This window comes from Corythoichthys intestinalis, chromosome 14, assembly GCF_030265065.1.
Source record: "Corythoichthys intestinalis isolate RoL2023-P3 chromosome 14, ASM3026506v1, whole genome shotgun sequence".
In the NCBI taxonomy this organism is placed as follows: Eukaryota; Metazoa; Chordata; class Actinopteri; order Syngnathiformes; family Syngnathidae; genus Corythoichthys; species Corythoichthys intestinalis.
In genome coordinates, this window is record NC_080408.1 from 41,626,303 (window position 1) to 41,641,099 (window position 14,797).

At 39.9% G+C, this 14,797-nt stretch overlaps 1 protein-coding gene across 1 annotated transcript in view; it reads left to right on the forward strand.

Annotated features, from left to right (window-relative positions):
• LOC130929719 (elongation factor 2) overlaps positions 1-14,797 on the forward strand; it is a 43,086-nt gene that overhangs the window by 25,230 nt on the left and 3,059 nt on the right. The window contains exons 10-13 of the mRNA XM_057857136.1: positions 7,814-8,056; positions 9,712-10,065; positions 11,655-11,837; positions 14,024-14,156. Of these exons, the coding sequence (XP_057713119.1) occupies positions 7,814-8,056; positions 9,712-10,065; positions 11,655-11,837; positions 14,024-14,156 (913 nt within the window). The remainder of the gene's footprint in view (positions 1-7,813; positions 8,057-9,711; positions 10,066-11,654; positions 11,838-14,023; positions 14,157-14,797) is intronic.

Here is a 14,797-nt window from a genome sequence, read left to right on the forward strand (position 1 = left end):
GTGTTGAATTTTTGCACTGGTATTAATAAATAAAATAATCATGTCAGCTCCCCTGTCGTCCCCGCATCTCAGATCGTCAAATGCTGACGAGAAATAATTGTTTGCTCTTTACGATGTCGCCTTTCTACTCTCATTAGTCTGTTAAGAAAAATGTAGACATATTGCGACATCTCCCGTGTCCGCGTGCTTTGTTTTTGGGCGCTTGAGTAGCACATGATGGACGGATTGACATAATTTGTCAAACCAACCAACACCTGACACGAAAAAAAAAAAAAAAAACACTCGGAAAAAAATTACATGTATATACAGTTTCATTGCAAATCAGTATTATGGTGATCATATTGTTTTTTTGCACTGGTATTAATAAATAAAATAATCCGGTCAGTTCCCCTGTCGTCCCCGCATCTCAGATCGTCAAATGCTGACGAGAAATAATTGTTAGCTCTTTACGATGTCGCCTTTCTACTCTCATTAGTCTGTTAAGAAAAATGTAGACATATTGCGACATCTCCCGTGTCCGCGTGCTTTGTTTTTGGGCGCTTGAGTAGCACATGATGGACGGATTGACATAATTTGTCAAACCAACCAACACCTGACATGAGAAAAAAAAAAAAAAAAACACTCGGAAAAAAATTACATGTATATACAGTTTCATTGCAAATCAGTATTATGGTGATCATGTTGTTTTTTTGCACTGGTATTAATAAATAAAATAATCCGGTCAGCTCCCCTGTCGTCCCCGCATCTCAGATCGTCAAATGCTGACGAGAAATAATTGTTAGCTCTTTACGATGTCGCCTTTCTACTCTCATTAGTCTGTTAAGAAAAATGTAGACATATTGCGACATCTCCCGTGTCTGCGTGCGTTGTTTTGGGCGCTTGAGTAGCACATGATGGACGGATTGACATAATTTGTCAAACCAACCAACACCCGACACGCTGACACGAAAAAAAAAATAAAACACTCGGGAAAAAATTGACATGTATATACAGTTTCATTGCAAATCAGTATTATGGTGATCATACTAAATATTTTTTTCTGTGCACATATGAGGTAAATATCGCTGCCATAAAGCCTCCGTATAGTGACAGTTCTCTGCCCGCTTCACTGCCGTCACGCGACCGCAGCTCAGCTTTTGCTTGCCTCGTAGCTACCCGTGTTTTAAATTACTGTAAATTTGATAGTATGTCGTCATAGGCAGTCACGAGTTTGTTGAGAAAAGTACTACTCTAAACAATGCTCGCTAGATTTGTGTGGTGTTTTTGTCTGTTTGAGCAGCATTTGATAGGCTCCACGTTAACAAATATGTGACAAAGTCATTTCCTTTCATTTTCTGATTCGTTCACCGCATAGTCATTACTGGAAAATCAAGTTAGCAGCAAGCTAGGTCAGGAACCGGAGGACCGAGTCACTGAACGGGAAGTGACAAAACTCAGTCTTGCCCCCCTGCCTGCACGCTGGCTGCTTATTGGCCACACGTGGACGTGAGTGACAAACGCCCTGATTCTGTTTCCGCTCCCTCCCCTGCCCGCGATGAGGCTGGCGTCTGACTGGTCGTGTACGATGTCAGAAGACGCTGCCACTTGCTCAACGCCCTCCCACGCAGCGAACAAGCACCACCTTCATAGAACGAATCAGTGCAGATGATGATTAGTTCGGTCTCGTTCACCAAAACAATTCGTTCAAAAAGAACGAATCGTTCGCGACCGATACAACACTAAAGTGAACTGACCAGAGATTGTTGCTCCGGTCCAGCGGCCTTCTTCCTCTGGATAGCAGTCCTGCTCTTGCAGGCTCAAACTCGTTGTGTTCGTTCACGTTTCGTCTTCAAATGTTTTATCAAGTTCGAGGTATTGAAACTGGCCGATTTAACTCCACATCTCCAAACTTTCAGGCCGCAAATCTTGCATGCAGCCATTGATTTTAATCGACGGGATTTCTATTTGGAAATATTTCCCGACCGCCGCGGCGCCGCCATATTTCCTGGTTTGTTTTTCGTCCATATGAAAAAGCCCCCTTTTGATTGGTCAGGAGTGGCTATTGGCCCGCTCTCATTGGTCTGGAGCAGGCCAATAGCGATAGCTGCTTGGTGTTCACGTGTCATCACACAACACAGAGACAGAGTGTAGTGAGCGCCAGGAGGAGAAAAAGGCTGTGGTCAAATGTTATAATAATGGACCGGTAAATGGTATCGGCGCCGTCTTTGTTGGTACTCGCCGATACCGATGCCACCATTTCGGGCCGGATCGGCGCCCCCTGCCGATACTAGTATCGGTATCGGTGCATCTTTATTAGTAACTCAAATACCTGAATGTAAGCGTAATTACTTGCTTGGCAAAGTAACTGGTGATAATTTTCATGTTTTTTTTTTCTCAAGGAAAAAAAAAAAAGACAGGTCACACAATGTGAGGTTTAAAGGGTTTTTGGGACCAATGGCCCTAGCCCAGTTCTTTACCCTAAACTTAACTAGACACAGGGGTATTGCGGATATTGTGAAAACTAGATAGTAACCTTTGCTATGTGTGGAAGTCATTTAATGTTGTGAATCAACCGTTAAAGTTGTTAAAATTGCTCCCGTTATTGCATTAGTTCCCTTCTGTCTACTTTTGACATGTGCAAGTTTTAAAACTGTTTCATTTAAAAATAGATTCAAGTCAAGATTTTGCCGATTTAGGAGCATTTTAGATAAAAACTTCGGTTCGCAAGGAAGTTTCTCTACAACAGAGCCTTCCTGAGAGGTCTACTGCTTTAAGATGACGGCTGTTTACTAACGCATCTAGTTCTTTATACATGTTGCTAATGCCGCAGTGTCTGTCATTTGCATCCAGTTCTGTATTATGTGATATCTACCGTAGCATCATGTGGGCGTAGTTTGTAGGCTATCGGCTACAGTCAGGTATTATTGGAGTGACCTAGCATCTCGTTTGCAACGCCGTCACAACTCTCTTGCCTCCTCCCCACTCCTGCTCTGCTCTCTCGTCTCGGTGAGTCGGTCTCTCTCAGACTTTTCTCGCGTCATTCAACCAGCATAGTAACGCATGCCTTTCCCGCCTCAGTAACGGTAACGGCGTTGCCAAGATGAGAAAAGTAATTAATTAGATTACTCACTACAAAAAAAAATAACGCCGTTAGTAACACCGTTATATTCTAACGCCGTTATTAACAACACTGGTCATTGTGCCGTCTAGCTGCGGGGAATTGCATTATAATACACAGGCGGTTTTATTCCCGATACAAAAAATCCAACATACACTTTAGGTGAAATAGAACGCTGTCTTTCTAGTAACCTAGTAGTAGTACGTAAAGTATCCAGCATGTGTGTGTAGTACATAAACTATCCAGCATGCGTGTGTACCTTTGTGCATTCCTTGCATGGAGAAAATGCACGAAGATGACAAATTGGGACCGAAACCGCAGTTTTTAGATGGGAAAAACTAAAAATGAACCTCAGCACTCCCTGCCGTAAGTGACTTCAAAACCTCTGCATCAGAGTTGCTAAAAGAGGGAATTGGTGAGTAATTTTAATTGTTGTTGTTTGTGTTAACATGTTAGCGGTTAGACTCTGCAGTAGTTGTTGGTGCTGGACTCTTTTGTCTAGGGTGACCAAACGTCCTCTTTTGCCTGGTCATGTCCACTTTTTACATCCTGTTCATTATTTTCACACGACCAGTTAGTGTGTTAAATTGACAGGCACTTTGCACAGAACAGAATGTGCTGCCTGTGACGTGTTCTCAAAGAGCCTGCTCAGTGGCTGGTTCTGCTGTGCTCAGTAACAGAGAAAACAGATGTCTGAGCAGTATTTAATCGTCCCCCAAAGTACTAAAACAAACAAAACAAAAAAACTAAAGAATAAAGTGATGTTTTTTGTTTTTGTTAAATTAGTATTGTTGTGAGGCTACGGTTTGATTTAAATTATTTCACTGGAAGGAAATAAGAGCTTTTTGTTAAAACTGGATTTTCTACGGAGGAGGTATTATTTAGAACAATATTTCAGGTTATTTAGTTGTACAGTAAGAATTCAAAAGACTGCTATTATTTTGTTCAAAGATGATTCGCTAATTCAGAAGAGGCATTTTTAAAAATCATTATTTACAAGTTTTTAAAAAATGTTATTATTGTTCTATTTTTTTTCAGGAATAATAATGCCTGTTGAGAAACCACCGAGAATTCAAATTTGGGTCTTTGGTTATATAGCTTTTTTTTTTTTTTTTTTTTTTTAAATAAACTGAATTTTCTATCCAGACAGGGGAGGCACAATATTAAAGTGATAAGGCATCTTTGAGTGAACTTTGAGTTAAATTTACTTTAAATTTCGAGGCCAGGCCGAGTGTCCTCTTTTTTGGAAATCAAAACATGTTGTAAAATACTTTCAAATGTATATAGTATACGTATTTTATACTTGTATGTATTACTGTATGTGCTTTTTCCATAACTTTAGTTGAGGTTATTCTTATTTTTCAAAGAATATTTATTTGGAAAATCTTAAAGTTGTTACATTTATCATTATTAAAGCATCCAGTGGGGCATCACAATTAGGGCTGTCCCAAATGACTAATTTCCTCCCGATTAGTCAGCCGACTATTTTTACGATTAGTCGACTAATCTAATAATTTTTTTTTTTTTTCTACTTTAATAATGAATTTTTTGTTGAAGCTTATTAATTCACAAAAACATTTTGGAACACCTAAATTCTTTATTAAAGTATAAATAAATAACAAAAATCAATATAATAAAATCAATAATAAATCACAAACAATGAGGTCAAATGATGCTGGCATTAACTAGTGCAAGAAAATGTAAACGGAAACACTGAGACTTCACCTCTTTAACAGGAGTAAAAACAATTCTTACTCTTTTTGTGGTAAAATGAATTGTAATGTCCTGGACAACCATTTTCAGAATACTTTGTGTGAGTTCAGATGCTTTTTCTGGTGTGCATTCCGCATTTTGGGGGGAGGGGAAAAACTGTTCAACTTTTGTTTGTTTTAACCTGAAAATAGATAAAGTAGAGGGCACACTGAAATATTACCACAACTATTTTGAATGAGAGGCACACATACTCACAGTAACAAAAATTAAATATATGGTATTAATTTTATAGTATACTACTATATGTATATACACAATGATACTTTATAATATAAACTAACTAACATTAGTGCAGTCATGGATTACAGTAAGCAGGCCAGTGCTGTTTCTATATATATTTTTATTATATTATGTATATACAGGATGTATGTATATATTTTCCCCAAGTGGGAGCTTCCATGATCTTAATAAATTTAGTAATTTAAAAAAATATTATATAATTATATTATATATACATTATTTATTTTATTAAATAAAAATGCACGTTGATACGACGCACATAATGGTAACTTCCATTTTAAAAAATTGTTAGAAAGTTGTATGGACTTACAATCCGCTGGCTTGTTGTTTCTTGTTGTCTTTGAAAATTATACTTGGGTGATGGCGCTTCAAGTGTTCATTCATAGCCGACGTGCTACCGTGGTATGCGAGCTCAGTTTAGCAAAGAGTACACACAATGGCACCCTCCATATTTTCCTTGAAATTATTCCAGGCTCTGGCTATTCTGGTCCTCTTTTTTGGCTTTATGCCACTTTCACGTGTCACCAACTCTGCCCTTTTCGGTAATTGGCGGTGTTTTCAACTCTTCGCCGTAGTGAGGAGTGAACCAGTGATTCACTTGGCTCGTTGTCGTCTGTTCGGCCCATTTCCTCCTCAGGAAGGCGGCGGCGTGCATAAAAACACCGAGAGGCGTCGGATGGCTCTTTCTGGAAACTTTTATTGACCAAAACAAAAACGTAGGGGCTGCAGCCACTGACCTCTGCGCTACCCGCGCACTTTTCCAACTCAACTCACCGATCTCACTCCCTCTCTCTCACTCGCCCACTTTCTTCCTCTTTGCTCAATCTGACAATGCCGGTCACATTGAAATAACAGCGGCCCCCTTGGGGGTGTTAGTAACAACCGCTTGCATCGCGAGCGCCCGCCATTCTAAACTTTATCCGCATGTAATTTTTTTTTTAACCCGTCATTACCCGTCGACGGTATGTTTTGCCCGTCGACGCATTTACGTCATCGATGACGTCGACAACGTCGACTAGTCGGGACAGCTCTAATCACAATACAATTAGCCATAATAGAGGGTGATTAAAAAAGAATGACCCTATTTCATGATCAAATATTTCATAGGTAAATGTATGAATCAGAATGAGGGAGTGGATGTTTGAAAGATCAGATTTCCCAGTTTTGTATATCGTATTGGCCCGAATATAAGACGGTGTTTTTTGCATTTAATAAGACTGAAAAAGTGGTCTTATAGTCTTATATTCGGGGTCTAGACATTATACCCTTTCACAACACTAGATGGCGCCAGATCTCAACTAAGCGAATGCTGAACTTGAGTAGTAATGTTCTGTCATGACAGATCTCAGCTACTCTCAAGTTTAACCAGTTTGCATTATTTTATTACAATGTTTTTCCTTATTCATATTTGTTTTAAGACTACAGTTAAGCCTGAGTTATGCTCCTGCGTTGCGGTGACGGCGCAGCGACTTCACTTTGATGGGTAATGTAGCTATTGCAATTTTGTTTTTATCACAATAGGTTTATTTACATTTCAAAACCCAGAAGCCATTCATTTACGAATGTGATTGCACTTTAGTTTACATATTTAAATGTTCAGATATCAAGATTTGAATGAGGCAAAATAACATGCTTTTTCTCTCAAATATATTGTTATAATCATTTGTTTCAGATGTACTGTAATTATTTTCTGTATAAAAATTAATTTGGTGTTCAAAACGTCTTTTTTCAAACTTGAGTCTTGAAAAAGAGGGGGTCGTCTCATAATCAGGGCCGCCTTATTTTTGGGCCAATACGGTAATTGTCACATGACACTGCTATAAGTTTTATTTTTTTCTATTTTTCCGTCATAAAATATTTTATCATGAAACAAGGTCATTGTTTTTGAATCAGCCTGTATGTTAAGTCCACGATTTTTGGAGTCAGACAATATCAGGATATCGGTTAAAAAGTCATTCTTGGACAACTGTAGTTGTTGAAAGTAGTTTCAGTTAGATATTGTTATATTTCTTTCTTTTCTTGTGTTTCTTTTCTTCTGTTCCCCCATAACCTCTTCCTGCTCGCTGCTTCGTCATAATAACCGAGAAAAAAAAAAATTACATTTCTTTCCTCACTAAATACCGCAACGTGTTGTCACTTTTTAGTGTTGTGGAAATGGCCACCCTACCACGCATCATGCAGTGCTAACATAAGCTTCATTTCGCTTAGAAACCTACAATATTACAGAGCTTCAGCTTCGTTAGCTTTCTTCAACTTATATAGTATGCACGCAGCCTTTTTTCGTACAGGTTTGGATAATACGCCGCTCCTTGACGGCCTTGTTAGCTTAGCTGTAGTGTAGTGGCTTAGCCTACTCTGCGTTAGCTTCTGGCTTGTCGCGCAATTCACCTACGTGTAATTGTGTTTGCGTGTCACCCATTCTGCACTCATGGCTCATATTTTCCTTCGCTCGGCACTGAAGATAATTTAAAACCATCCAGATTTCTGTAACTATTTGATTAACAAAACAAAAAACGAGTAAGTCTCCTTTTATTGTCATTCAAAATAAATGCATCTGATCTGAGTATAAGTCGCAGGCCCAGCCAAACTATAAAAAAGTGTAACTTATCGTCAGGAAAATACAGGACTTTTCCACTGCCCGCCTTCGGTATTGCATGTGTGACGTGTCAGTCAAATAGCAAAAGTAACTGTGTGCCTTTGCAGGCCCACAACATGAGGGTCATGAAGTTCAGCGTAAGTCCTGTTGTCAGAGTCGCTGTGGAGGCCAAGAACCCGGCCGACTTGCCCAAACTGGTGGAGGGCCTGAAGCGCCTGGCCAAGTCGGACCCTATGGTGCAGTGCATCATCGAAGAGTCTGGGGAGCACATCATCGCAGGAGCAGGCGAGTTGCACTTGGAGATCTGCCTGAAGGACTTGGAGGAGGACCATGCTTGCATTCCACTGAAGGTAAGGATAGTTGAGACTAGGGCTGTCAAAATTATCGCGTTAACAGGCGGTAATTAATTTTTTAAATTAATCACGTTAAAATATTTGACGCAATTAATGCACATGCCCCGCTCAAACAGATTAAAATGACAGCACAGTGCAATATCCACTTGTTACTTGTGTTTTATGGAGTTTTGTCGCCCTCTGCTGGCGCTTGGGTGCCACTGATTATGGGCTTCAGCACCCATGATCATTGTGTAATTATTGACATCAACAATGGCGGGCTACTAGTTTATTTTTTGATTGAAAATTTTACAAATTTTATTAAAACGAAAACATTAAGAAGGGTTTTAATTAGGGTTGTTCCGATCATGTTTTTTTGCTCCCGATCCGATCCCGATCGTTTTAGTTTGAGTATCTGCCGATCCCGATATTTCCCGATCCGATTGCTTTTTTTTGGCTCCCGATTCAATTCCGATCATTCCCGATAATTTTTCCCGATCATATACATTTTGGCAATGCATTAAGAAAAAAATGAATAAAACTCGGACGAATATATACATTCAACATACAGTACATAAGTACTGTATTTGTTTATTAGGACAATAAATCCTCAAGATGGATTTACATTATTAACATTCTATCTGTGAGAGGGATCCACGGATAGAAAGACTTGGGACTTTGTGTATTGTGACTAAATACTGCCATCTAGTGTATTTGTTGAGCTTTCAGTTCAGATACTGCAGCATGCCCCAAGGCATGATGGGAAAGTGGAACCATGATGGGAAGTAAAACCATGACTGTGAGTCATGCTAACAATGGATATACCATCTGTGCTTTGGTAAATAAGATATGTTAAATAGGCAATGAAATACTTCTACCTTGCTCCCGCATATTTTTTCCCATGACATTTCTAATCATCAGGAGAGACTTTGTAAGGTGTTAGTCAAATGAAAGACGACCTTAAAGCCTGCTGGACTTCACTCTACTCAATTAATGCTGAAAAGTATCCCTCTTTGTAGGGAAAGTGGCGATGCAACATATTGAGAGCTGCAACGAGTGAAGGGGTCGCACAACGCAAATATTTGTAGCATTAACTAACGTGACTCATCTATCAAGAAAATGTTGCCGTATTCGGGATAAGTATGATAACCCTACGCTAAACCTCAACTAAAGACTCAGGATGAGTGTAACATACTATGTCTGTAACGTTAAATACTATTAGAAACGATTTAATTAAAATATATAAATATTAAAAAAAAGGCATGGCCGATATTTTTTTGCCGATTCCGATACTTTGAAAATGACGTGATCGGACCCGATCGTTCGGGAGGCCGATCGATCGGGACATCTCTAGTTTTAATATAACATTTCTATAACTTGTACTAACATTTTTCTTTTAAGAACTACAAGTTCCTTCTATCCATGGATCGCTTTAACAGAATGTATTGAATGTTGAATGTATATATCCATCTTGTGTCTTATCTTTCCATTCCAACAATAATTTACAGAAAATTATATCATATTTTATAGATGGTTTGAATCGCGATTAATTACGATTTATTAATTTTTAAGCTGTAATTAACTCGATTAAAATTTTTTAATCGTTTGACAGCCCTAGTTGAGACACAATGCAGAATTTTATTCAGGCATTGTCACGTTCGTTCCTTTTTCAGAAATCCGACCCAGTGGTGTCTTACAGAGAGACAGTGACAGAAGAATCTGACCAATTGTGTCTCTCCAAGTCTCCCAACAAGCATAATCGTCTATTCATGAAGTCGCGTCCTTTCCCGGAAGGCCTGGCCGAAGACATCGAGAAGGGCGAAGTCACAGCCCGTCAGGAGCTTAAGGCTCGCGCACGTTACCTGGCGGACAAGTATGAGTGGGAGGTAACCGAAGCCAGGAAGATCTGGTGCTTCGGTCCCGATGGAAGCGGGCCCAACTTGCTCATCGATGTGACCAAGGGGGTCCAGTACCTCAACGAGATCAAGGACAGCGTGGTGGCTGGTTTCCAGTGGGCGACGAAAGAGGTGGTCATTTTGTGCTTGCAATTTTCCGTGTTGTTTTTGGTAGCCCTTTTATATTTTGTCTTAGTCTTAGTCTTTTGGACGAGAAACCTTATTAGTCTTAGTCATATTTTAGTCATCTCAAAATGAGTTTGTCTTCATCTAGTTTTTGTTGATGAAAACGAAAGACTAATTTCGTCTAGTTTTAGTCCACGTTTACCCAAAAATTTTTCGTCTGATCCAACTATTTCGAATGAACATTGACTCACATTGAGCACATATTGTAGCGTCAACAAGGACAACGCAAACTTGGCGATAATACTTACGCAGCAGGAAAACAGTACATTATTTTCAATTAATTATACCCACCTGGACACCACAAACTGTGTGTAAAAAAATAGTTTGTATGAGAGTTTAAAAGGACACTCGCTGTTAGTATTAGGCTAATGTGAACGCAAATGCTATGCTAACGCTACGACTTACGTTTAGTTTGTGATCAGACGTTCTCATGGTAGTATGGCCGTAAGCTGGAGTGGCGCCCGCGTGGCGTCTCCGCTCACCTGCGTTGCTGTCGCATGTTTGATGGGGCTCGCGCCTGGCTGGATGTGATTGGGCACGCTCGGGTGGGGGGCCTCGGTGCCGGGATTGGCGATGGGGCAGCGTAGGGTCGTTTGCCAACGGGCTTACACTCACAAGGGATTCACATGATTACTGATTTCTAGATCACAGAGCTGATTTGTGTGCACTCCACCCCTCCCAATCACTTACCTTATAGACGCCCCCCCCCCCCCTCTTTCCCTGGTCAACAGGCCCTTCACATGGTGTCAACCAGAATTACATCTAGCTGACGATAGCACCAACATATTCATAGTTAGTCTAGGCATTCGATGTAGTTCTTATTGTTGCTGGTGTTTCTTTTCTTTCTTTTGTTGTGTTTATTTTCTTTTCTTCTGTTCCCTCATAACCCCTTCCTGTTCGCTGCTTTGTGTTAATAAACGCGGTATGTTGAATGATCGCAATAGGAGTATGTCATACTCCAATGTGAAACATTAAAACTGTTCAGACCAACCGGACACTTAGACTTCCGTTCTCCGTGTCAAACAGCTGAACAGGTTCAAAACATAAAAATAAAAAATAAAAAATTTAGTGTGTGGTGATCACTCAGCATAGACCTTTAAAGGCTAAAGCAACTTTGCATATTCTTTCTGGCCAAGATAAACAAAACAAATCTTTCCGTGCATGCAAGCCTTGAGAGGAGAGGACACTGGCAAGTTGGGGGTGAATGAGTGACACAACCAGACACTGTTATGATGCAGGCTAACAACATATAACATGTCAGCAATGTGAACATGTGACAGAAACTATTGCGCTTTTTTGTCTCATCACACGTAAACTGACATTCATCTCATTATGTTTGAGTCTCCCAAAACACGTTTTTAGCTCGTTATCGTTTCGTCATCATTAAAAAGTATTTCGCTGACGAAATTTATTTAACATTTTCGTTATCATCATCATTGACGAAAACAACACTGATGTGATATAAATATTTCTCATATGGACTCACTTGTGCTTTTTGTGAAATGGTTGATTTCAAAATCGGGCTCTTTCTGCAGGGTGCACTATGTGAGGAGAACATGCGCGCCGTCCGTTTCGACATTCACGACGTGACGCTACACGCCGATGCCATCCACCGCGGCGGAGGGCAGATCATTCCCACTGCTCGCAGGGTTCTGTACGCCTGCCAGCTCACGGCCCAGCCACGTCTCATGGAGCCGGTTTACCTGGTGGAGATTCAGGTGTGGAAAAAATCTTCATGTTTCCAATACACACTGGGGGTCTGCCCCTGTGAGGCATATTTGAAATCTGACTTAAAATAAAAGCAATACCAACATTTTTATCATTTTTTTTTCATTAATAATTTATTAAAAACCATAAAATGTTGCCAGAGATCTCAGCAACATTATATACATTATAATGTACTATGTGTGCACTTTAATTTTTAAAAGAAGACATAACTCAAATTCTTAAATCATCTTTAAGTATTAGGAACGTCCCCGATCCGAATATGTGATTGGAAATTGGGCAAGATCCCAGAATTTTCAGAGAATTGGGTAAAAAAAAAAATGTTATTAACACGTTGGCTGCCATTGACGGCAATAGACATCTAATCCAATTTCACTGGGGAGCTGGCAGCGATCGAACGATCGTAGATTTAGTCAGCACACGAAAATACTTAGGGAACACTAACACAGGTTATGAACCATTAATATTAAACAAAATATTTAAATGTAATTTGTTTACTTTTTGTGCTGCTCAATTTCGGTTCACTTTGTTAAAACAACTGTTGTGCTAATAACCCTTTTATATGGCTATTAAAGGAAATAGTACCTTTTACGTAGGCAACATCTAGCTGTTTGTATTACTCTAACACACCCAATATAAAATAAATAGCACTTACAGTGGGGAGAACAAGTATTTGATACACTGCCAATGTGTTTTCCCATTGTGAGTGTATCAAATACTTGTTCTCCCCACTGTATACCATAGTTTAAGGAAAACAAGCACAATATAGGGCAAAAAAGATACACGACGCCTTCTAATCACGGAAGCCTAACGTGTGCGTCATGAGCAAGATTGACGCACCAACTCTCGCAATCAATTCTCCCGGCGAGACGCTCTGTCCCAACACAAGGAGCACTGGAGAACGTCCGCTATCCATCTGATAACACGACTGACAAGACTCCAAGGGCCACTTTGACGCTGAGGGGGGAAAAACCACAACCATCGTTGCCCGGGCAACAGTAACTCCCAAATCCTCCTGTCCAATCCACAAACAGACAATAATCCCAAACACACCCTTCTTTCTGCCTACGGCCTGCCCCATGAGAGCCTTCAAAAGACTCAATGTTTACCTAAGCTTTGTCATTTTTCTCGGGAACCTTTTGTTGACTTCTGATATGGTGACCTTGGAACGATTTTGCCTCCTCGCCTGAGCATTTGTCTGTTTCGCCTTTCTGTTTCGTTGTCGACCCCAATAAATTGTCAACTTGTTCTCAGTTAGCCTTCTTTAGAACGTTCAAAATAGAGTCAGTACAAAGGGTTAAGTGTAACACCATTTACCATTTAAGACTAAGGTGAATGTGCGGAGTTTGCCCTTCTGGCCGGATTGCCGGGGTCCTGCCGGCCCGGGTCGTTGGAGCTGCGCCAGCGCGGGTCCGGCGGTTCGGCTGGAGCGATTCCGGCAGTCCGGCTAGAGGGTCAGATTCCTTCACTATAATGTACTTTGTTCAAATTGGGGATGAAAAACACATTTGGATATGCTTTTTTCGCTATTTAATCGGGACTCTGTATCAGCAGCTCCTTAAAATCAGGTGACTCGGAGGTACATGCAAATATATTTGATTGGGAGATCCCTTGTACTTAAGAAACCTATTTTGCATATTCCAAACTCATTTTATCAAGTTAATAATGTGAACTTGATTATATGTACATATATAAATATATATTTAAGAAAAGTAATTACTGTAGTAAAGTAAGTACTGAAAAACTGTCACTTAAAGGTCAGAATTGAGGGGGGTGGATTAGGGTTAGGATTTTTTTTTTGTTTATAGGTATAGTGCTTTTAAGAAAGCGTACTGATTTTTGAATAGACATTGGAAAAAATGATTCGTGAGTTTACTTTTTTTTGTTGCACAATATATCAGAATTAGCACAGAATAATTTAACGATAAAGCTACATCATAGTATTATTTATCTATAATTTTAATGTTCGGATATGTTGATTTAACATAGTAAAACTGCAGTTTCAGCTTAAAATTATGTTCAACCTATGGTTCAACCATAGACTTCATTACTGTGATGATGTCTATGGGTTTAACATACATGACATTGAAAATTAAGTAAACTCACAAATCATATTTGTCAGTGTTAGAGGATTTTATTTCTGACCACTGGTGTTTGACGCCATCATTTTCCCATTCAGTGTCCCGAAGCTGTGGTGGGCGGAATCTATGGCGTTCTAAACAGGAAACGAGGTCATGTGTTTGAGGAGTCACAAGTGATGGGAACCCCTATGTTTGTGGTGAAAGCCTACCTGCCTGTCAACGAATCATTCGGTAAGTGGTCTAAAAAGTCTTCCGACTCTCACGCCCTGTCTCATAACTCACTTGCTGCCATTGACGGCGTTAGGCGTCCAATCCATTTGACTGAGAATGGCAAATGAACGAACGCTAGCGCCGTCAATGGCATGCAATGAGCAGAGGTGGGTAGTAACGCGTTGCATTTACTTAGAAGTACATTTTTCTCAAAAGGTTACTAAGAGTAGTTTTACTAAGGCATACTTTTTACTTGAGTAGATTTGTGAAGAAACGCTACTCTTACTCCACTACTTTGGGCTACACTAGTTGTTACATTTTGCCTCTTTATTCTACATACAAGATTTTCCTTTTTATTTTTCCAGCGATGCCAATAGTAGCTCTACCAGTTTCACCAATGAGATGTCGTAACAATAATCACATGACTCCATTATACCAATCAGACTCAAGCTTGCCGTTCTGTGATTACACCGGCCTGTTCAATCACCAGGCGTCTTTAAAGCACTGTAAAAATGAATTATTTTACATTAAGCACAGCCCTAAACATGACTCGAAAGCGCAGATTGTAACTTCTCTCCCAGTTTTTATTTGGCACCGATTGACCACAGTTAACCGGAGATATGCTCCTTTTAGTTTCATAATAGGAAGTATGTTTTCGCCAC